A 24,646-nucleotide genomic window follows, 5' to 3' on the forward strand; every position below is an offset into this window, starting at 1 on the left:
TGTTAGAAAGATGATTGACGTGGGATATTTGCAACGAGCACACAATCCCACTTGCCAGAGCGTCCGGTGTGTGTGTTGGTTTCCTGACATGATTTTGTCAGTCCTCAGCGCATTCACTTCATCGCTGCTGAGTGTTGACAGGCTCTACTTCCATCTCGGTCAGATGCGGCAGCCTCCTTATTCCTCGAGGGCCACTAGAGAAACGGAACGTTCCTCTGAGGCAAGGGCCGGGGATTCGAGGTGAAAAGAAAAAGATGAAAACACGTAAGAAGGATGGAAATGGGAAAAGGGGTGAGTGAGAAGACAGTACAGCAGTAAAATAGTGTGTGAGGGGAAGTCGGGTATTGAGTCCTGCATTTCAGATCCCAGAAAGCCTGGAGCATCACTAGAAAAGAGGAAAAGCCTTTTCTAAACCTCCACACCTTTGGCACAGCCCCTTGTTACAGCTTACTCCTTCAAGGCACAGGCCAGTCTACCCCAACATTTCATTAAGTCATAGGTTCATTCCAGCAGAGCTCTAACAATCCCTACCAGGTTGTTAACATATGCAAGTTCAACGTTACAGTCAGGCTGAATTTTCGAGGTTTTCTATAAAGGATCTCCCTTAGTATTGCAGACCATCCGCCATGTTAGTTCCCCAGTCTGGCTGGTGCCACCATGTATTGTCGCACAAGATCCTGTGTTCTTTCTAACCCTAGACTTTGGGTTTTAGCTCATCTTTGAGAGATTGCACGTCAGTTGCCTCTAAATTAAAAATAGTAATGGATATCCTACTCTATATTCACTTTCGGAAGCTTTCAGCCCACATACTATCCAGCCCAATTTAATTTCTGTAACTTCTGTGATTCCCAGGATTGGGTTCAATGGCCATTTCTCTGATACCACAGCGTGCTCTACAGGTCCATGCCCTGGAGCTCACCTCCCACACTCTTATGAGGCTCCTCCCCACTAGAAGGGAAACTTCTCAAGGGCGGGAAGAATGCTGTAGAATCCTCAGTGCCTGATACAGTGCCTAGCACATAGTTAGTGCTCCGTAAATAATGTGGAACAAATGAACGTTATTCACCTGTGCAAATGACAGAATCACATCATAGGAGCCAGGGCAGCTAATTAGGTTCTTTATATAACAACATTTTGTGTCCGTGGAGAGTGGAGAAATTCCGATTGCACATCATTTTTCCTTAAAGCAAGGCTCAGCGATTGGGATATGCATCACTGAAATCATATTTTGTGCCAATCTACTTCAGATTTACTGATAGGTTTAAAACAATAGGTGTATTTTGGACAATGATTGAGTGCTACAATCATAGCTTTGCTGTTTTCAATGTACAATTTCTTCTTTAGCATCTGCTATTTCTTTCCTCTTTCCATTCTTCACAACAATCAAGAAACATTTATCCGCGAATGTCAAGTGCCTTATATTATGGTTTCCTGTGCCTTCCTAAGTTGCTTGTTTTCTTACATCTCTTTCAAGTGAGTAACCAGCAGAGTTGGGACAGCTCCCCACATAAATTTCCATGAGGTCGAGGATCTAGTCCATCGCTAATGTTTCCTCACCATGGTAAGCCATAAAATGTTCAGGGGCCCCTCCAGGTCAAATGGTTGTCCTGCAGGGCATTAGGAACTTGTGCACAATATCATTTTCTTCTCATGACATAGCATGACACAAACTGTTCTTTTTTGAGCGACGAAGCCTCTATTTTCGATCTGGCTACGTTCTTGCATACAAATCCCTTATAAATTATTTTTCAAATTCTGAGGTTCACTAATTCAATTAAATCCATTCTTAATTTTTAATTAAATCTGCATTTCTCCTGGTAACCTTTGGAAAGATGGAAGCCACAATACCATATTGGAGAGAATGGAATCACAGAGCAAGACAGACGGAAAAGAGAGGCACAGTATCACAAGGCAAGTCCTCTTATAAATTTATTTTTGTACCAAAAAAATGAACATTCAAAGGCAATGTTTTTACTGTACAATATAAAATATCATCTCCTATATTAAAAAGGGATTTTTTGCTGATAAGCCACTGATAACTTTTCCATTAAAAAAACCCCACAAAATTTACAATTTGCAGCACTTGTAGAAAAAAACACCTGTTCAATAATTATATAAATACTCCTGACAGATTCCAGTAGCCCATTATGTATACTTTTTGCCAATGTCAGCTTTCTAAAGTCAATTAGCTTCTAAATTTGAAAGGCACCTGGTGGCCAACATCCTGCTTATTATTCAAGGCATCCATTTTAATTTTTTTGCGCAGACTTGACAAGCCTGAAAAATCTACTAAGTTAAAAAGAATAAAGAAATATGATACAGTTGATAGTAGCAAAAAAAACACATTTTTTTTCCCCCTTAGCTACAAGTTTTCCCCAGGGGATTTACAAAGTGCACCAGTTAAATATGTCTGTACATTTAAAACATTAAATATGTCAACAGCAAGACATTTTTTAAATATTTTGAATCAAATACTATGGCACAAATATAATTTACAATACTTTGCACAGAAAACATTACATCTGAAATATAACTTTAGATATCATATAAAAATACATATATTTTCTCTCCTCATTAGAAAAAGTATTTATCTGCAGTTTCCAGCATGATGTAACAATTCAAAAGAACTTAACCCTTCTGGTGATCATCCATTTGCAATGAGAGGACACCCTCTCCACTTGAGTGGCACCGTGGCGCATAACCACAGGCCAGATCCAGAGAATTAACCCCTCCCGTAGTCCGCATGAAGGCAACCATAATTGCTCCTATGGCCTAATTCTAGGAATTTGTTACAAAATTTAAAAACCTTTATGTCAGAAAGCCCTCAGACTGTAACAACCTAAGCCAACATCTCCCATTGGCTGTAAATACATGTGCTCTCTATATTCAAAAGCATGGAAAGAGTCTTCTTGTACCATTATGGGTCATACCCCTTAGTAGTCTCACATCTATATACATCCTTCTTGGCTTGTTTACAAAAAATTTTCCATACCTCCTAGGAAATACATAATAACGCTCCAAAAAATGGGGCTCAATCTATATCTAGAACTTTAAAAGCCCCAAAGTATGTTGCATCTTGATCTGGATCCAGTAGTGAAGGGTTGGATACCTCGATGCTTATTTCCTCACCAGACCGTAGCTTAAAAAATCCTCCAACATTTATGGAATAAAAATGGAATTCAGAATTCCCTGACCAGTATTTGGTGCTACCTCCTTTCATCAGGGTATGAGAGCTTGGGATTTTGATGCTGGTTTTAGTGACATACACCATCAGCTGAAGATACTCTGTGGCGAGGTCTCCTGAAGTTTCATGATGTCGAAAGCAAATGTTGGCATACAGGAAATAAAAGCCATCTTGGTTAACTATTAGTTTTCCATTGCTGAAAGTCATGTTGGAGATCTTGGCCCAACCTCGGTCATGGTACCAGGAGGACAGGCTCACTTTGTGGGAACCTGAGGGGAGGAAAGGCACATGATTTAAAATCTGTCCCTCTGAGGAGAAGGACATCCTCACGATTCTATGAGGTTGGAGAAAAACAGCATAATAGTCATGGTTCCAATCGGAGAATACCTCGTCAGAATTTATTTTCTAAAAGGGCAGAGAAACATTAAGATGTGCTTAGCACTCTCTGCTAGACATCTGAGAGAGTACAAAGACAAAAACCCAGTTTTCCTTCCCTGAAGGGGACTACAGGACATGACCGATAGGTGTGGTGTATTCAGATAAGAAGCAAGGCATATGCCCTGAGAGCCAAGGTGCAGACAGATAATTGCCATGGGAATTCAAAAGAAAGAGAGTTTGGTTCCTCCCAGAAGAATCAAGAATGACTTTGTTGAATTGCAACTGAGTCTGAGAACTTAAAATAGGTACAGGAGTCAGCCAACAGAATCAGAAAGATCATTTAAGGCTGAAGACAGAGAATAAGCCAAAGGCAGTTGATACAGGAAAGCAAGAGACAAGTATAGGAAGAGAATTTCCAGACTCTGCTTGACTCCAATGGTTCCAGTCCCTGTCCAAGAATAGTATATTTCCTGAACTCCATACCTTATCCACAGGAGGGTGCTAGAGTGAGCCTGAGAAGCCATTAGAGGCACTGCGGCCTCTAGGACCCACAGTAGCACTTTTTTCTTTTTCATTGGAGGTCCCGCCTCAGGTCATCCCAGATTATAGCATCCAGAATGTAAATATCACCCCAAATGTAACTATCATTTCAAATGTCAGTATCATCCCATGGCCCCCAGTGAATCAAGACAAGACTGCAAGACTCACAAACAGTAGTAAAATAATTCCTCCAGGCTGGTAAACAGCCACCTAAACCATCGACAAAGTAAACAAAATTCAAGAAGTTTCCCATCTGAAATTATCCCATGTTTCCCTCTTCTTACTCTACTCTGTGTTCAGTCTTTTTCTCAATTAATGACTTGTCTTATAGTTTATCTCCTATGATGACTCTTAACAGAGAGAAGCAGAAAGGTAAAGTCTACTCTCTCAGTGGGAGAATTAGCTAGTATTAGACCAAGGGCTCAGACATATAGCCTGGAAAGACAAGAAAGGAATATGAAACAGAGAGGGGAGAAAAGACAGGAGCCTTGACCACATATCACTCCCACTGTTAGCCAGTCCATTGGAAGGAATGTCCATATTCCCCACTAACCACCTCCCTTTTTATTCATCCACTCATCCATTCACCAATCCATTAGTTGATCAGTCATTCAATAAATATCTGTGTGGGGTCTTCTATGGAGACACTCTGCCCATAATAAAGAACTTTATCAAGCACTATGACCTCACGGCATTTAGTACTACTAGTGGAGAAAATGAGAAATAAGCAAGTAAAATAAAATAGAAAATAGAGTAGTTTCATTGCTGCATATCGCGTGACACTTGGTTGAAGTTCAGTTAAAGCATCTAACTGCCAAGTGAAAGCTGCAGAAATTAACGGTGATCAGAAGCACTCGGCCCACCGAGGGGACGAAGGCACCAGCGGACAGGGAGAATCCAATCAGATGTGGATGGGCTTGCGGTCAGCAAGGAAAACTGTTGGTGCAAAGAATGGAATGCACACAGCATGCAGAGAAGAAAGGGAGGAGAGCGGTCAGCATGAAGGCGAAGGAGGACTCAAGAGCAGAGAAGGGCAGGAGACAGGAAGAGAAAACTATCCTGTGATCAGGTTGAGGGACCTCGCGTGACAAGCCTGGGTTTCCATGACTGATGAGGCATGCTGACGACCTTTCACCCCAGCCCCTCATCCCCCGTGGTCAGTGCCAGTACGTGCGGGACAAGAGGCTTCTCCAAGTATTTAGCCTGAGCAGCCCCCTTAAGAAAGCCATGTCGTCTGGCCTCCCAAAATACTTCCCAGTGCATTTTATTCAAGCAGCTTTGAAAAAACCCATAAGCTAGCAATCAATATAAGGCAGATTCTCGGTTTTTTCTTATGTTTAAATAAACAGAAAACAGAGGCCAAAAATGAGCATGCCAAGTTAAAGCCCCCTTTCTCTGAAGACCAGTACTGGCCCAAACCAGGAGATAAATGGACTCAAGGAGCTGTTGACTCAGCCAGAGAAGCAAATGCTATTTTCTTAAACAGAAGCATACACTACTGCATTTCACTCAGTCATAAACTCAATAACCGTCGGAAAATAACTAGGAGTTTTGCCTTGTTTTTTGGCAATGATTTGATGCTAGGTGCCTGAAGAGAACGAAAACACGCTTGCTATTGCCAAACAGACTTTGGCACACAGAGCAATGCAATATTTATCATATGCCGTTTAAAATGAACCGGAAAGATAAATGCAGAGTACATTCATAGCACACACAGCTGAGACATCAGTATTAATTTGATTGCATTTGCTAATATGCAAAATAGTTTTCACTCAGAAAATTCATGTAGCGTCAGTGTGAGGCACACACACATGCACAGAGAGAACATTTGTTTATGAAGCAGGTACCTGGGACAGGACGGATAGTTTAGGAAAATGTGCTACAAACCAAAGAGTTGGCTTCTCAGCTTCTATGTCTACAGTCGGGAAACATCTCTCTGCGGCCCATGCTATGATAGTGGCTGCAAAATCATTACCAAAACTTGGATATTTTTTTTAACTCCAAGAAAAATGAGCCTTAAATGATTTTTTAGAACAAAGTGGAATATGGATAATTATTTAATTAAACTCAAATAATAACAACTTGCTTTCATGGAGTGCTTACTGTATGCCAGCTTCTGTAAGAGCATGCTCCGACATTGCCTCATTCAGTCTCCAAAGCCACCCCACGAGGTGGACGTGATCACCATCCCCTGAAGAAGCTGATACACAAATTATTCCAATAATTTGCATGAGGTCATACAGCCAATGAGGTACAGTGGGCCTCACACCCCAGCTGTCAGACTTCAGAGCCCCTGCTATTAAAACTACATTCATCTATTTCTTACAGGAAAATAAGAACATAAGAGCTCTGAATTTACTTCTCTCTGACAAAGCCAACTGGCCACAGGGTCCTAATATGATAGACTGTAGTGTAAAAACCGTGGACTTGGGAACGAACTAGAGTGGAGTTCAACTTCCAGTCTTGTCACCACTGTGACCTGGGCAGATGTACCACACGGACCTCAGTTTCCTTGTCTGTGAAATGAATGACAATCACTCACCTTGCGTGCTTGTAGCAAGGATTGGAGATAATGAATTCAGTGAGATGCCTGGTACATAGAGTACGTTGGACAAAGGTCATGATGATGATGATGGTAATGTCAACTGACACCCTATCATAATCTTCTTTGTAACCTTTTTGATGTTCATCTATCCCAAGTAGAGTGGCCAGTGGGGATTACATGATGGAACAGCAGGGGCATTAAAGTAGATAGAGGCACAGAGCTCTGAGTTTCTTCATTTCTAAAAGATAATCAGCTTTCCAGTGCATTGAGCTAAATTCTTGCCCAGAGAAAGCGATAAGCCCTTGGAGAAGGAGGAATATGTTTCCTTTTCTAGGGGGCTACTGCCTCTTAAATATTACTCTGTCAAGCCCCTACCTGGAACTCTGCAAGAGATACATCCATGAACTTCATGGGTTGGCAATGGGGATGTATCAACTTTGGTTTGGGTAAATACAGATGAACGTAACAAGAGACTGTCCTTCCCAGTTGTGCAACCTCAACTGGCAGTCATTAAAAATAAGCACCCATTCTGATGATCTAATTGAAGCGAGGACATCCATTCTGGCAGAGTTGAGAATAACTATTTCTACAATAGAGATTATCAACTGAACGCCAAATGATCTTTCTTCTGATCTAGAAGTTAAGGGCTCTCAAAATTTTAGTAACAGGACAATAATACTTTTGAGTATTCAAATGGGCTGATAAAGGACTTTTGAAATCTTTTTCAGGCTGGATGCTAATGGAACTTACCTGATGGGATGTCAGTGGCATTAATAGTGAGATGAGCAAAAGGCTGGGTATCAGGCTTGCCCCTCCTGGCCAGTTCTAGCCATGAACCTTCCATCATAGCTGGAGATGAGAGAAACCACGTTAGCCCAAAGAGTTCTGGCCCTATATGATTTCAAATATTCATGTAGATCCATGCTTACCTTTCTCTGCTCTGATGTGTTGTGATCTAACTAGATGTTGTAATTCCTGAAATAAAAAGAAAAAAAAATCTTACTTGTATATTCACTCTTTCAATCAATCAGTAAGAATTCAGGACTGTTGGAAATACAATAAATTAATTTTCTTTCCTTCAAACTATGCCAGACATATATAGGCAGTGAAATTCTTTGGTGTTCTAGGTAGCTATCAAGAGAATTTCATCCCTAAGAATTATGGCTATATGCTTAAAAAATAGATCACACACATGCCATCTAATAAAATACTTTGGACGATAAGAGGAAATAAAAGACAATGTAAATTATAAAACCTGGAATAATTAAACATAATTAAGAATTTGTAGCAGGTACACAAATGAAGATGAAGTTACCCAGGAAAAAAACAATTACCACAGAATATATAACCCTCTTAAATCTTTAGGGAGGCTCTTTTTATATCTATTTCATTAGTGAATTCCTGTTATGACACTGAAGCTTGTCCCACAGCAAAGAGAATAATGCCCAGCTCCCAATGATTAATTTTTTATTTAAAAATATCACGGTGTATTTAAAGTACTATATGGAAGTTTAAGAGCTTTTGGAGGATCAATAGTTAAGTTTAAATACTGCCACAAAGAGGTTTAGAAACAAACCAGAAAAAGAAAGAGCACAAGTATATAACGAGCGTAGGTAATGGCGTAACTCAATTTGAGCCCTGAGAATGAAGCATCCAACTACATGCCCACCTGAATCAAGACCTCAGCTACCGTTAAATAGTAAGGTGGAGTAGGTAAAACCTCAGGTTTAACTTCAATTCAAATCCCTTATCAGCCACCTACTTATACTAAGGACATTCATAGCACCTCCTCTATCATAAGGTGGGTGTTAAGATTAAATGACATAATGCATGTAGCAGAGTGTCTCTGGTAATTCAAATACCTAGATACTAGAAACACTCTGGAGAGATGCCTAATTCCTCTGTTACTGGGATGACCATCCATGGTAACCTTCTCCTCAGCCCCCTGCCCCATCCCATGATGTTTAAAACATTAGCCATATAGCTTAAGTTCTTTGAGTGTCTGGAGAGAAGGGCTTTGAGATAGGTGATAGATAGATAGATGATAGATAGATAGACAGACAAAGGCAAACTGTAACTTCAACTGTTAACAGTTGGAAGGGTTCTAGAGATAAGATAACACTGAATTGTCTCTCTGCCCTCAGGACTCCCAAGAGAGATAAGAATCTATACTTTTAAAGAGCCTTGGAGAAAATAGCACAACTGTTTTCTGTTACCTAAAGAAGTCAGCCTGACTTTTACAAGGAACCATGGTTGCTCATCCAGGGCTACATTCTCCCCTTGCCTTGACCCAGAACATGCACTACAAAGCTCTGGGAGCATGGTTTGCAGGAAGTACTACGCAAATTGTGGCAACCCCTTTTGAGCTGTGCAATGGCCCTTACCAGACCTTCTTCTTCCCACTCCATCCAAGATTTATTTTTCTCCCCTGCTGACCTCCAATCACCCAAGTCTCTTCTTGTGACCTTTTGATTCCCAATGGTACTCTGATTTCTGGAATTTCCTGTATTTAGTCTCCCCGTATTTACAACAGAGATTTATATATACAAAATGTACCTTTATACATTGTGTATATTTTTATGCATATATATATACATATACATACACACACAATGCATCTTTATACATTTTACATATTCACACATTTATAATGGAGATATATATACTTGTACATTGTATATATATATTTTTTATATTTTATTTTATTCTTAAATATTAAATTTATTGTCAAATTGGTTTCCATACCACACCCAGTGCTCATCCCATATATTTATACATTTATAGTATAATCTGTCTTTATAGATTGTGAATATCTTTATACATATGTATATGCAATGTGTCTTTACCTGATTACTATCTCTTAAAAGATTGGAATAGGAACCTTGATGACAGAGCAACAGAAATTTAAAGCTACCTTCATTTTCCCTCTAGCCCTGACCTGCCTCATCCTCAGAGGGGAGAGGGAGGAGGGAGAAAGGAAGCAAAATTAAGTGTGTCCACAGATGTCTGGTTCGTGCTTTTCTATGGAGAAAAACACACCTTATGGAGAAAAGCATGGAGATTACCTATATGCCAGCTCAGTAGTTCTTGGGCTTGAGCGTGCATCACAGTCTCCCAGAGGGCGTCTTGAAACACAGTGTCTGACCCAGTAAGGTCTTGGGTGGGGCCTGAGAATTTGCATTTCTAACAGATGCACTGGTCCTCCAGGCCTAAGGCCTCAATTTGAGAACGACATTCCCTCTGATATCCCAAAAGATTTCAGAGATGGGCAAATATGAAATACGTTTGAAGCTTCAGACCCAGGCAAAGAAGCAGCAGACTAAAGCCAGTGATGAAATGGGCAGGGAAAGGTTGTTCTCTCCCACCTGGGAAAAAAACTCCTGCCCGTTCAATCAGTGACTTCTAGGTCAGAACCGTGACAGAAACTTTTCATTACAAGAAAATTCAATAACCAGCACCAGTCAGAAGCACTTTCAATGACTGCTTAAAAAAAAAAAAAAAAGCCAAATACCAAAAAAGCCAAAACAAAAAATAAAAAAAAAAACCCTAACGTGTCATGACCCAGGACGAATTAAAACTCTAGCTAGAGACCCATTAGGCAATGCTGCTTTCATGTTATATTTGTTTTTAGGTACTCAAGACTTGCAGTTCCTCTCAGAAACCCTACAAGGGAAGTTTCCATGTGAAAAGGGAGTACATGATATGTGTAAAAGCTAAAGCTTATACATTTGTACACACAGTATATCTTTATACAAGCATATATCTTCATAGCTTTATATATATATATATTCATGTGTATTATACATATATATATATATATATATATATATGTTTATGTATCCTTACTCCTGATCTAACATGAGTGTTATTTATGTGCATGGATGTCAACCATGAAGAACATTCTTCTCAGACTACTCCTTTAGGGTACCCAGGCCCCAACTCCAGCCAGTCTAACGTAACTAGTCTGATACTGACTTGGTATTTTTAAAAAGAATCTAAGTGAGTTTTTTCATGTTTATTTATTTTTGAGCGAGTGCAAGCAGGGGAGGGGCAAACAGAGGGGGACGGAAGATCCAAAGCAGGCTCTGAGCTGACGGGGGCTCGAACTCACCAACCGCAAGATCATGACCTGAGCTGAAGTCCGACACTAAACCAACTGAGCCACCCAGGGGCCCCTCCAGGTGATTCTAACATAGGGCAGGCACTGACAAACATTATTACTAATTAAGTGCTCCTGTGAATGGTTGTTTGGTGACATCTTCTCTGGTCACAGATTAATTATATTCTCACAACTTACATATATCCTGCATATTCATACTGAAAATTAAATTACCCCTTACATTTGTAGCCAACAAAGTAGTTTCCCTTGTATTGTCGTATTTGATTCTTATTAGAATCAGAGGCTGGGTAATTATCACTAACCTGATTTTTCAGACTGGGAAATGGAGGCTGAAAGAGAATAAGGACTGCCCTAATTAAGGCTGGGACTAGAACTTCTGCCTTCTGACTTCTCTTTTAGAGCTCTATGCCCACCTCCCTTTACAAGATGGAATCCTCAAATACACACCTGAAAGCTGGCAGAAAAGTTTCGTGGGCTCGTGATGAGGTTCAGAACCTGCTACCCCAAAATATAATGTCTTGGCATAGTGAATATTTTTAGCTGAAGGAATTTGAGAAATGGCAGGTGCAGTAAGGACTCCCTGACCTTGTCTTTCTTCTCTGAAGCAGGTCATAAGACCGTCATGAGAGAGTGCTGTCCTCATAACTGGCGGAAAGGAGCATCCTTATCTCCAAGATGGAAGGACGCCAAGAAAAATCTGAGGGAATGGGCCTCCTCAGTTTACTTAGCTCAGACCCTTTGCCCTATCACATTTTCCCACTTCACCAAACCTGGTATAAAAACCAATCAGGTTAGGGGCGCCTGGGTAGCTCAGTCGGTTGAGCGTCCGACTTCGGCTCAGGTCGTGATCTCGCCCTCTGTGAGTTCGAGCCCCGTGTCAGGCTCTATGCTGACAGCTCAGAACCTGGAGCGTGCTTCTGATTCTGTGTCTCCCTCTCTCTCTGCCCCTCCCCTGCTCATGCGCTCTCTCTCTCAAAAATAAATCTACATTAAAAAAAAATTTTTTAAAATCAGGTTAACCATTTCTTCAGGTCTTCATTTCTTTATGAAGTCTATATTCAATAAATGTGTATGCTCTTCTCTTATTAATCTTTCTTTCATCAGTCTAATTTATGAAGTCCCAACTGGAGAACCTAAGTGGATAGAGGGACTGACTACACCTGTCAAGAAATCCTTAGAGGGTGTTTTCCTCCCTGAAGTAGAAATTCTAAAAGGAGGTTTCCCTTCCCTGGGGATCTGGTGCCTAGTACCTGCCAGCAACCTGGAAAACCTGACAGAAAGCTGCCTTTGTTTTTAAGTTTTTATTTATTTATTGTTGAGAGAGAGAGAGAGAGAGATGGAGAGAGAGAATCCCACACAGTGCTGAGCCTGACATGGGGCTCGAACTCACGAACCAGATCATGACCTGAGCTGAAATCAAGAGTCAGAGGCTTATAACCGACTGAGCCACCCAGGTGTCCCAAAAAAGTAGTCTTGACATCAGGAAATATGGTCTTGGAATTCCCAGGGTCTTCAGAAAATCACTGTCTCAGACCGGGCTGAGCCATGTTCAGGGCTTGGCTGGTCAACCGCCCAAACTACAGCCTGCAGACCTTGGGCATGAGGGGCACCGTGTCTCCGGATGGAACACTGTCAAGCCCACTCCACACAGCAGGAGCCACTCGGCTTTGTCAGTTTTCTCAAGGATCGGATACTTTGCTACGTATATACCGACCACGGACCTTTCTTGAATGCCCCCTAATATTTTTAATTTTCAAGATTACAGGAAACCTTCTAAAGGAGCACTGGTACTCCAGCCCAACTGACAATTCCATTTGTTGTCTAAGCAGTGCATTTACATTTATTTTCACCCACTTTAGTCCTCTACTGCTGTTGCACTAATTAGAGTATCTTAAAACGTGCAGTTCTTTATTCCCAAACCTTATCACTCAGACATCGCTTCTGGTTTCTTTGAATTCAGAAAGTTCTGATCATTTAATCCGGGGAAAACAGTACAAAGGATATCCCATCTCCTTCCCTCTGAACAAATTATTCAGATGAAAGAGATCTTTTTTAGAATGTTGTGTGTGATTTATCCTACTTTAAAGCAAGCTGTAAGTTAAAAAAAAAAAACACAAAAAACGCACTCTCTGGATAAACATCCAGTGCATAGTGGACCATAAAGAAGTACAGGTAGTTGACATACCTCCCAGCAGGAAGCAGGAAGTTTCCAAGGTGAGGAAGTCAGGCAGAGGGTCCTCCTAAGGTCTCAGGTCTTTGCTAAGAGCCACAAGAGAGAAGCCACCGTCTGCTCCCCCAGGAAGACCAGCGATCTGCCCTCTCAGAAGACAGCGTGTTTAGCATCTATTACGTGCCAGGGACAGAAAGAATGGCCCCGTGGTTTCTATCAACCATCCATGACAACTAGGATCATTACCTATAAGCTACCAAGAAAACTCACATGAATGAATGAATTTATTTTAAGGTCACGCTGTAACAAGTAGGCTTTCCAGCAAAATTATGCATTTTTAGATAAGCGTAATTTGGACCTAAATTATGATAGCTTCATTTAACCCTTCAAAACAGGACAAGAAGGAAAGCAGGACTGCTGGTAGGCAGCCAAAGAAATTGCAGCCAAGTCAGGGACGAAAGAAAGCCTCTGACATACTGCCACCTAGTGGCCGCCGTCCCGCATTGACAAGCCTGGGATGCCGCAGCCAGGCTCTGCAGATTTGAAATTGCTGTCGCCCCCGCTCCAAAGTCTAAAAACAATAGAGATGAGGAGATTTCACAACATGTTTTAATCTTCTCATTGTGGTATTTTCCTATTTAGACTGCAAAACTCAGTTTCATCTTTGCTGTCGGAGTACGTCTGAACAGACAGGAAAACAACCGATACAAAAAAAAATTTTTTTTTAATTTCGACTTTTATTTCACTCATAGAGAAATGTTGTGATTTCACAATTTCTCCTCCAGGAAATAAAGCGCACAAAGGATTGATGTGATTGTGTAACTGTGGTCTCTAGGATTGCTTCTTTTCAGCTTCTCCCGAGCTCAAGAGCCAAGAAGCACCCAACCCAGAGTGTGGCAGGGTAAATTTGAAGAGTACGGACCGTGTCTTCAATCTGATGCAACAGGCTCTTTCAGACATCTTCTAACATATTTTAGGGTCTTTCACCAAACCTGGGGAGGTGGGAGACATCCCAGAACTGGCTCGATCTTGACAGTCAAAGCCACTTAGGAGAGATTACACTCCATAAGCATAAATACAAATACCTATGAGTATTTTCAACTCCTTTGGGTAGTTAGGAGGATTTTGCTCCAGGTAATTTAAACATTTACAGCAAATGTTCAGCCCGCCTTTGAAAACTCAGTTGGACGACTGCCCCAAACAAGACTTTGAGAACATTCCAATCCGACAGTGAATGTTATCAAGTTGGTCTTATTTGCTTGATTGCAGTGTTTTATTATCTTACAAAATGATACAAGTAGATTTCAGCTCCCACCGGAGGACATTCCTAGCTTTAAAGATTCCCAGAAAAGGTCAAGTTGCTGGAGGCTGGGCTTCTCGGACTGAAAAATCCCACCTGTGCATTGTGCTGTGAATTGTGTGATCCGTGTGGTGCCTGTCAGTCAGAGCACAGAAGAAGCAATTTGTACGGCCAGATGCCTCGGAAACCACTGGCACCAGCTCGTCGCTGGGGTCTCAGGTGGCTGCCTCCCTCTGCAGTACCAGCAGCAGCTGCAGGGACATCTGGCTGGTTGAACAAGGATTTAACACCCCGTTTGCCAGATATAATACAGGGTTCATACACTTGTTAACATATGTAATGCGTTCGTTTTAACATCTTAATGATACCCTTCATGTAATTCTTCTCCAACCTAGTTACAAGAATGGTGTATTCATCAGCCGAGTTAGCACATGAATACCACACATGGGTTGTTTCTGAAAATGAATAGGTTTCCTATTCCTGCGGAGAAGTCCTGCAGACTTCCGCCTCGCCTCGTGAAGCGCTCAGAGATCCATCCCTTTGGTGCCACCAAGTACAACTGCCTTCCTTCAAGCTTTCCTCCTTTCTCATCAGGATTAGGAGAACAGCCTCCTACCTCTCTGCCAGGCTCTTGCTTTCCTCCAACTGATCTCTGCTGCTGGAGCAATCCTAAAGTACACGGAGGAGTATGTTCCCTCTCTGAACATCCCCCGGGTGCTGCGCAAGGACGTCGGGGGCAAGCCCACAGGCCTCACCTGGGCTTACAAGGTCCCGTACGAGGTCCTGGTGACCGCTCTGCGCTCTCTTGCTACTCCTCCCCGGGGCCCCCAGACCCCACCTCTGAGGCCACTCAGAGGACTCCACCGGTGCCAGCCATGCAGAACTACTTCCAATCCGTCTCCACCGCGAGCATCCTGCCCTCCCTTCCATACAGACCTTGTCTCCAAGGGCTCTCCCAGAGAGACACGGCTCACGGTCTTATCAATAGCTCTTTATCTGTAAGGGTTTTATCGTCCATGTATTCTTGGTTTACAAGGTACAGAAAGAATACCCAGCTGTTGTGCACCAGCTAAAGAGACAGAATTAGTACGGGTGTCTCAGCCTCTTGCTTTCCCCCCCGCCTCCCCTAAAGCTCACACCGACCTTCTAATCCACAGGATATGGGGGAACATGTTATATGCACCTGGGTGGAGCGGGGGGGGGGGGGGCCCTTAGTTCCTTTGAGCTGTCAGTGGTAACAACAGTCCAAAGATAGCCTCGAAGCAAAGAGCTTTAAGAGCAGGATCCCTTGAGTGTTGCCTAAATACACGTTATGAAAGGTACGGCACAGCCCGCGTTCCTCACCTTTCAGGTCCCAGGACAATGGGAGAGGAGCACGGGGGAGGGGGAAGGGCAGCTCTTGACCATCCCCACTGGGGACAGGGGGAGGAGGACCGGTGAGGGGGGCAGGTACACGGGGCGTTGGGGTCACCAATCCTGAAAGGAAGGGCCGTCTCTGATGTATTTGTAATTCTACATTTTGATCCCCCAGATTACTTATTTCTTAATATAAACTACTGATTTACAAACTTCACCCAGGGCCAAAGTTTACTCAACACGGATTCTATCCACAGCCCACAGCCCCGGCACCCCACCTCTTAACCGCCTCATTTGTTTGCCTCCTAACTAAATCAGCCACCGCCGTCCCTGTGACCACCTCTGGAAATTCTCAGCGAAGAACTTTACCAAGATGTGGGCTGGTCTCCTCCTCCCACCCGAGGACAGTCAGCAGGGGCTTGTTTCTCCCGAAAGAAATCTGCTGATTGGAAAAGACACATCTTTGCAAACAGATAATGCTCTCTCCCCACCAAAGGGCTGGCGAAGAGCGTGCCCTTGTTTTCCTAAAAGAGAGTGATGCTTTCCTGGCAGCGTACTGGCTATGCTGGGAATAGAAAATTAGTTTTTATTGTTTAACCTTCATGGCTTAAATGAGGAAGCTTCTGCTACAGTTAAAGGTCCCCTAGGGTTTTCATAAAGTTGCCTTATGACAGCAATATTAGTCTTCATAAAGAGCCCAATTTCAAAATGTCTTGCACTATGGTACTCGTTTACAAAGTTTAATCGAAGGGCCTGGCAGAGTAACTGCTGTGTAGCGTCTTGGGCCAACCCTGCTATTTACCATGTCTCCGCTTTCCTCTGCCACTTGAAACAATAATGCCACCTTAACACTGGCAGAGCTTTGACATTCACTGAGCCTCGTGTCCTCGGAAGAAGGCGAACCCACACAGACCCTCCCCAAAGTATCGGACGGCTAGGAATGTGACTCCGAGGGGCACAGAGGTCCCGGGCCAGCCACTGCGGACAAATAAGGCCAGGGAGGAAGGGGCGGGGTGGCCAGTCAAGGTCCTCCAGCCTCAAGGTCCTTTAACGTGTTCACGCCCCAAAGGTCGAAACTCCTCTCTGCAAAATGCAGGATAAGCATCAGGCTCAGGAGTGACTCCCGGCCCTTTGCGAATCTTCCTGAGCATGCGTAATGTGGCCAGCTTCTGGCAATATCAAACAACTAGCCATGTGATGACACTAAGAGCAGGGATGAGCAGAGCTCGCTCACTTGTTCATTACACTGGTTCTTCCTTCCACTGGGCACCTACTGTGTGCCTGTCACTGGGGAGGGAAACTAAACATCACACAGCCCCATCCTTGGAAAGTTCACGCCATGCTCCTGCAATGGATGTACTGAATGACAGGGGTGAATAACGAGGCCCTGGGCGAGCACAGGAGAAGCTCCTAACCCAAAGGTGGGCAGGAGGGCATCAGTAGGGGCCTGCTTTAGCAAGTAAGGACTGTGCTGAAATTTGAAAGACAATCAGAGAACTAACTACACAAGAAAGGCCTGGAATAGCATGTAAAAGACTAGGCGCAAACACCCATCTTTCATTCATCCATCCATCCGTTCCACAAAGTTTATTGATGGCCGCTAGGGGCCAGGCATCCCGTGCAGTGCTGAGGATGCTGTGTTTCTGGGAGAGATACCATCTGTGCCCTCACTTGCCTTGGATCACAGCAGGGAAGTAGAGTGGGGAAGGGCACAGCTAGGTTAGGGAGCTTCTAGCATTTTACTGTGGCGGGGCCTCTGAGCACAGGCTGAGCACAGAGTGATGGGACGGCATACAAGATAATGAGGCTGGAGAGGCAGGGGTGAGAATGAGGTTTCCAGAACATAAAAGAGTTTGTGTTATGTGTCCAGCAGCTCAGACTTTATCCTGTTGGTTTCAGGGGTCCTGTAGGACTACAGGATGGGGTGGCCACTTGCAGTGACCCAGGCAAGAAACAATGACAGCGACACCTGGGTTAAGGTGACAACAGTGACTGGGTGGAGAGAAGTCACTGAAGGTTTTGTAAGGAGGCAGAACCCACAGGACGGGGGCGAGACGAAGAGTTGGTAATGGAGAGTGTAAGACCATCTTCTGGCTTGTGGTTGGGGTGATGGAGATGATGGTCTGGTCCTTCACCGTGAAAGGGTTCGATGAGATAAGAAGCAGGTACAGATACTGAGAGGAAGAGTTCCAGAGTCCTCCAAAACTTTCTGATGAATATGAGCCTCATGCTTTAGAGTTATTATCATTTTTACTCCTATCACCACCACCACCATCACCACCCAAGGTTCTCAAAAGGTAAAGATTAGGGGCGAGGGAAGCACCCTAGTGATGAGGAAGCTAGGTGCAAACAAAACTCTCTCGGACCCGAAATCTCAAAAAGTTCAAGCAAACCTGTGTCATCATTTTGGCTACAGACTGCTCTCTGCAACTTTCAAAACCCACCTTTTCCACCACACAGACTTGCTCCTACTTCTCAAATATAGTCACTTAAATTCACCAAAGGCTTCCCTGTACCCCAGTGGCTCTCACCTCTTCTTAGGATGCTATCCTGGTCCCAGGTGCTATCTCCATTCCCACCCTGAAGCCTTCTTTTAAAGACAGGCCAGCCCTTTTCAGGGGGGATTTCTGAAATCACAAAGTCTACTCCCGAACTACCAACGCTTCTCATTTATTTTTTTAAACAAGGTCCCCAAGTGATTCTTAAGATCAGGCAGGTTTGGGAGACTGTTCTAGGGAACAACATTCTCTCCACTTCCACAGGTTATATTTCCCCCAGGATGAGCCACTTTGGGGGAGCAACCCAATCTGTCCTTTGCCACTTCCCCTTCCAGCCAAGGACCCTCAGTTTTATTCATTTCTAAAACTGTAGCTCAAGATCCCAAGCCACAAAATGAGATGCTGTCTTCCAGGCATGCCTTTCCTTACCAACTCCAAATATCTTTTCTTCCATCCTAGGGTACTTCTAGCACAAAGATAGGGCCACCTCTGCTGGTGCCAGTCACTGTTATTTCCTCTTGTAAACTCTTCTATCTTTTGCCCTGGGTCTCCCTGAGATTGAGCACACCATAGCCAATAGCCTATTGCTGGCTACAAGGCAGGAGATGGCCTTGGTTTTGTAGGAAAATTCTGTGGGTCTTACTTCAGCTTTCCCATAACAATAGCTTTCATAAATGCTAGATATGATTGGGGTCGATGGAATTGCAGTTCCCAAAACTGTTATGGTGTAGATGAAATCCCATTGGAAAACCACTACATGACTAACATCTTGATTTGGGAACACCAGTGCCCCCAAACCCCAAGTTTCCTTGTGGGTTTACAAGAAATTTTCTTGGGATACATACATACTCATATACAAAGGCAAAGCGATAATGAATGGGGTTTAATTTTTCCCCTTGCGTTTGTTATGTGTGTATTTCACGAAAAAACCAATTGAGATATAATGGCTATATAACAACTGTCATGATTACAACTTCATAAATATTTAAGATCTACTCAAATTTTAATTGATTTCTTATGTACTTTAATTTTAAAAGTGCAAATAGTCTTATAATAATTGACATAGGAATTCTAAAGGATCACCTCTCTATTTGGAGAAAACAACCACTTAATCTGATGAACTTTTTGGCTTTAAATTAATGTTCTTGAATCCATAAAATCCACTAAAAACTGTGCAGATGACAGTCAAGGTTCATTCAAAGATCACAGATGTGGAGCTGTATATGCCTAAACAAACCTTTGAAAGTTCCTCCATAAGATGCATGCTGTTAAATCTACTTTTAAATTTCTCTCTCTCCTGGAATCCAGATAATCCTAAAGTACTTTAACTTTTAGAAAATGAAATCTTAGTCATTCAAATTTTTCATAGATTTATGTAACAAAGTCAACTCTGCTCATAGAGTGAACCCACTCCTGCCTAAACAGGGTTTAGTGAGTATGGGAGGCTGGTCACTGTCCCTTAGAATGAAGTCTCTCCTCTTCCCAGTTACGGGAAACCCCCTTCCTCAAGCCTGGGTGCAAATGGCAACTCAGCTAGAGACGATACGGTGCAGCCTCCCTTGCAGCAAGATGTGGTCGTATGAGTAAGTCCCAGCCAACAGGATGCTGCTAGAAGTGACGGCATATAAGCTCCCAGGGACCACATTTGCCTTCTCTCTCTCCCTGGAAATATCAACAAATGGAAAAGCCAACCTGGACCAAGAGATGGCAGGTATGGAAGGTACCAGCTGAGGATGGGGGAGCCTCCCTGCTAGCCCTGGACTGCTCACCCCGGATTATTGCACAAACTTCTGTCTTATTGAGTTATTGAGTGAGGGTTCTCTTTGTTACAACAATGTAGACTGTGCTACGTAACAATGAATATTTCCTTAGGGATCAAAGCACTGAAAATCCGTGGGTACACCATTCTTTTTTATAGGTTGGTTTATTTATTTTGAGAGAGAGAGAGCCAGAGAGACAGGGAGAGAGAGAATCACAAGCAGGCTTCGCACTGTTCAGCACAGAGCCTGACCCAGGGCTCAGTCTCACAAACCATGAGATCATGACCTGAGCTAAAACCAAGAGTCGCACGCTCAACCAACTGAACCACTCAGGCACTCCGAGGGTACACTGTTCTTAATATGAGGAGACAGTTTTATTTACACTGTGAATCTTACAGGAGATGAGACCAAATATGCACTGATACTCAGGGAATAAAGTAAGAATTCCAGGTAAGAATTAATTGTTCAATAATGGTGGTTCTGGTTTTACTCCCCATTTTCCACTAAGCTTTTGGAAGCTCAAAGTGGCTCAGTCAGTTGAGCATCCCACTCCAGTTCAGGTCATGATCTCAGAGCTTGTGAGTTCGAGCCCCATGTTGGGCTCTGTGCTGACAGCTCAGAGCCTGGAGCGTGCTTCTGATTCTGTGTCTCCCCCTCTCTCTGCCCTTCCCCTGCTCATACTCTGTCTCTCTCTCTCTCTCTCTCTCTCTCTCTCTCTCTCTCTCTGTCTCTCTCTCTCAAAAATAAATAAACATTAAAAAAAAGAATACGCCAACAAGATAGTTTATTGGTAGTCATTACCATCTTTGGCTTTTCTGCAATGAAATTAGAGAGTTTTATAAAATGATAACTTAAATAAGCCAGAGCCGTGTTTTCAGTTCACATTACAGGCCTGCCTCTAGGTAGTTTATAAGCTATGGAAAGACAGAAACCTGAGGAAAGCATGTCTAAAGGAAGAAGCCCGGACGGAGATAAGTTTCAACAAAAATTATCTGTATTACTGTATCTGTGTTGGAGCCTTATAGCCTCTGGCTATAATATTAATAATTACCCATTATAACATTGGTTAAGACATCAGATAAATGAGAACCAGGCTACTAACACTGTGGCTTTATGAGTTGGTCGATGACCCATGTTTATTTAAAAATCTTCGCTCAGAGTTCCAGAAGTCATTTATCATTTATTTGTTCTTTTCCTTCATTCTTGAGACTACATTATGTGTGATGTAGTCAAAGGTGAGCAAAAGAGCTGCACTTCTTGTCCTGATGGAGCCTGCACCTTCGTTCCACGACCTCTAAACACTTCTGATTATATGGCTTTTTGGGGGAAAATGTCTTAATGCTCCCAAACACGGATATTTATTAACGTAAGTATTAAATAAAATAGTCCTGTATATTAGGTACATTATAGAATAGTCACAAAAATGTTTTAAAAGCTAGTATTAAAAAATCCATATACATGTAGGGGGCGCCCGGGTGGCTCAGTCAGTTAAGCGTCCAACTCTTGGATTCTCTCTCCCTCTCTCTCTGAACCTCTCCCCCACTCATGCACACGCGCGCTCTCTCTCTCTCTCTCTCAAAATAAATAAATAAATATTTAAAAAGAAACCTTAACATAAATAAATAAATAAATAAATAAAGTCATATATGTGTAAATTTTCATGCTGCCTTCCCACATCGGGGGGTGGGGGGGAGAGGGGTTATCTTGAATGCACTGAACACCCCACATTAATCTCTCTCCTCCATATCATTCTTTCAAATACTTTTCAAAGTAAGTTTCGGGATGGTTTTTCACAAACAGGTACTCAATGGGAAATCAACAACTGGACACACTAAAATCGAAAGTCAAGTCACAGCCCTGAGTGCTCAGAATGTACATTTAGTGCATACACACATGGTTTTCCACGGGGACCGGCCAGGAGACCTAAGGACCAAGGGCCCCCCGCTCAGGCCTGAGCTCACCACTCCACTCCTCAGGCTGGCAGAGGCCAGAAAGGCTGCCAAAGCTGGAAACAAGAATTGCTTTATAAATTGTACACCATATTTGTACTAGTGTTTTCTTTATTGTCATAGACTGTTATGATAGACTTTGTAAATTGTGGTTGGTAGGGCTGGATCGCTAAGAGGCTTTCAGAGTTCTGTGCTAAAGGGGAAAAAAAGCCAAGAAAGCCCAGCCACAAACAAAAAAAAAGGGAGAAAAACAGCATTACTTGTCTGACCAAAGACAGGCTAGGTAAACACCACTTTTGCACACATATAATGTAATATTGTGCTTATGTCTAGCATTTGTTACCACTGGATGGGTTGATCTTTCAATAATGATTGCAGCCTCACATGTAATTTTCTTTTACGGGTTCACTCAATATCTATGTTAGAACTAAAACTGAGATACAGACCTACTTATGGATGCCTGATGCCTCCATTCTATTTTCAGCATTGGCAAGAGAAATGAGAAGTCTGATTATTTTGGCAGGATGTGGAGAATGTCATATTAACCAATAATCTTCATCAAAGGATAACACAGCCGGCAAATCACTATTTGGCGAAAGTAAGAGAAGGCTAAGTCTTGGGGTACAGGAGAAGTTATGGCAAAGTGCCTAGCACGGTATGTGCACTTAATAAACGTGGCTTGATTCTTTTTTTTTTTTTTAATTAAAAAAAATTTTTTTTAATTTATTTTTGAGACAGAGCATGAGCGGGGGAGGGGCAGAGAGAAAGGGAGACAGAATCCCAAGCAGGCTCCCGGCTCTGAGCGGTCAGCACAGAGCCCGACGCGGGGCTCGAACCGACAGACTGTGAGATCATGACCTGAGCCGAAGTCGGATGCTCAACCGACGGAGCCACCTGGGCGCCCCAAACATGGCTTGATTCTAATCATATGGTATGGAGAACACCCATCTCCTTCCTAAACAGTCTCTTGTCTGGGGGAAGAAATGGCATTTTCCACCTCCAAACACACATTGGTATGTTATGACAGCTCCTTACTCTTTAAAAAGGATTGTCTGTGTGTAGTGTTATTACCCATGAATAATGGGTAAAACCTTATAGCACAGCAACAAAAAATGCGCTATTAACAACAAAGTTCTACTCATCCTCTGAGTCATGCTAATCTGTAAATACAATGCAAACTGTGTGCCTTTCATAAGAAGAGTTGATCATTCTTGTCTGCCCACAAATCTTTCTCCTTTGGCTTGCCAGCTACTGAAGCGCTAAGATGAGTTTTACTTATTTGGAACGAGGCACCATGTCTCCAAACAGGCTCCTAAAATAGTGAAAATTCTGCCATTGTTGCTCATTTTAAGTACAGACTGGCTTGTCCTACTATCTAGGCAGTCACTTGGAAAGCTCAAAGGAAATGGGACAGTGAGTAGGTAAGTTCTGAGGGGGCAGCTGGGGGCAGAAAAGTCCACCGGAGCTGCGGAAGGCGTGAGACTGCCAGAGAGTAGAGAGTAGCCATTGGCCACCCAGTACTCTCTCCAGCTGGGATTTGTTTTCACCTTGGACATGAAGTAAGGCTATCACTTTTCAAAAATAGTAAACAAATCCTCCCAGTACTAGTTTTGAATAATTCAAGCGATGCCCACTTATTTAAAACAATGTTATATTATACTAAATTGAATACACACATTCACACCTCCAGTAAGGTCTACTTTAAGGTGTTTGGTCTCTCTCAGGTCAGGACTTTGCATAGTTACGTCTTTACCTTGTAAATACCCACGTAGAGTTTTCTACTTTAATCTCCATAAGCTTTGTCCATGCCTTGCTAAGTTTATTTTTAGGGCTCTTTAAAAATTACAAACGGAATCTTTCTTTTGTGTTTTCTTTGTCTTTCCTTTTTTTTTTTTTTAAAGATTTTATTTTTGAGCAATCTCCACACCCAATGTGGGGCTTGAACCTGCAACCCCAAGATCAAGAATCACACGCTCCACTGACTGAGCCAGCCAGGCACTTTTATATTTTCTAATTCTCCTGTTTTGTGTTTTCTAATTCTTGTTTGAAATAGGGACAGCTAGTGATTATTACTTATTAATTTTTACAAACTGATTTATTTGGCTTGCAGCCTTTTGGTCCTTTTGAATTTTCCCAAGTATACAATCAGCATATGCAAATTTTGCCTTTTCCGTATCTGTGTGTGTATATTCACATATGCTTTCTGATTTCATTCTCTTGTATAATTACATTAGCTAGTATTCTGAACAATGTTAAATAATGCAGGGACACTAGGCATCTTTGTTGTGTCCCTGACTTTAAGAAAATGTTTCTGTTTTTCATCATTAGCTACCTTTTAGTTTGAGGTATTTAGAAAAACATCAAGAATCCATCTGGTTCTGTTTTCTAATGGATTTTAAGCATCAGAAATAAATGCGAAATTTTGTCAATCACTTCTTAGTATCTACGAGATGCTAATGTTTTTCTCTTTTGACTGGTTAAGATGAACTACACTTGCATTCTCCTAAATAAATGTTAATGCTATCTGTTCTTCTTTTTAATTGTTTTTTAAATGTTTCTTTATTTTTGGGAGACAGAAAGAGACAGAGTGCAAGCGGGAGAGGGGCAGAGAGAGAGGGAGACACAGAATCTGAAACAGGTTCCAGGCTCTGAGCTGTCAGCACAGAGCCCAATGCAGGGCTCGAACTCACAAACCATGAGATCATGACCTGAGCCAAAGTCGGACGCTTAACTGACTGAGCCACCCAGGTGCCCTTATCTGCTCTTCCTAATATTTTTTATTTTCAAAATTATCATGGCTGATCTCATTCTTCCAGCAAAACAAAACAAAACAAAACAAAACAACC

At 42.5% G+C, this 24,646-nt stretch overlaps 1 protein-coding gene across 1 annotated transcript in view; it reads right to left on the minus strand.

Moving 5' to 3' along the window:
- Positions 1 to 1,916: 1,916 nt before the first annotated feature.
- The window catches only part of TNFSF11 (TNF superfamily member 11), a 31,918-nt gene continuing 9,188 nt past the window's right edge, over positions 1,917 to 24,646 (minus strand). The window contains exons 3-5 of the mRNA XM_027064909.2: positions 7,577 to 7,622; positions 7,398 to 7,496; positions 1,917 to 3,453 (exon numbers count right to left, since the gene is read on the minus strand). Of these exons, the coding sequence (XP_026920710.1) occupies positions 3,032 to 3,453; positions 7,398 to 7,496; positions 7,577 to 7,622 (567 nt within the window). The 3' untranslated portion in view covers positions 1,917 to 3,031. The remainder of the gene's footprint in view (positions 3,454 to 7,397; positions 7,497 to 7,576; positions 7,623 to 24,646) is intronic.

The sequence above is a fragment of the Acinonyx jubatus genome, chromosome A1 (assembly GCF_027475565.1).
Source record: "Acinonyx jubatus isolate Ajub_Pintada_27869175 chromosome A1, VMU_Ajub_asm_v1.0, whole genome shotgun sequence".
Lineage (NCBI taxonomy): Eukaryota > Metazoa > Chordata > Mammalia > Carnivora > Felidae > Acinonyx > Acinonyx jubatus.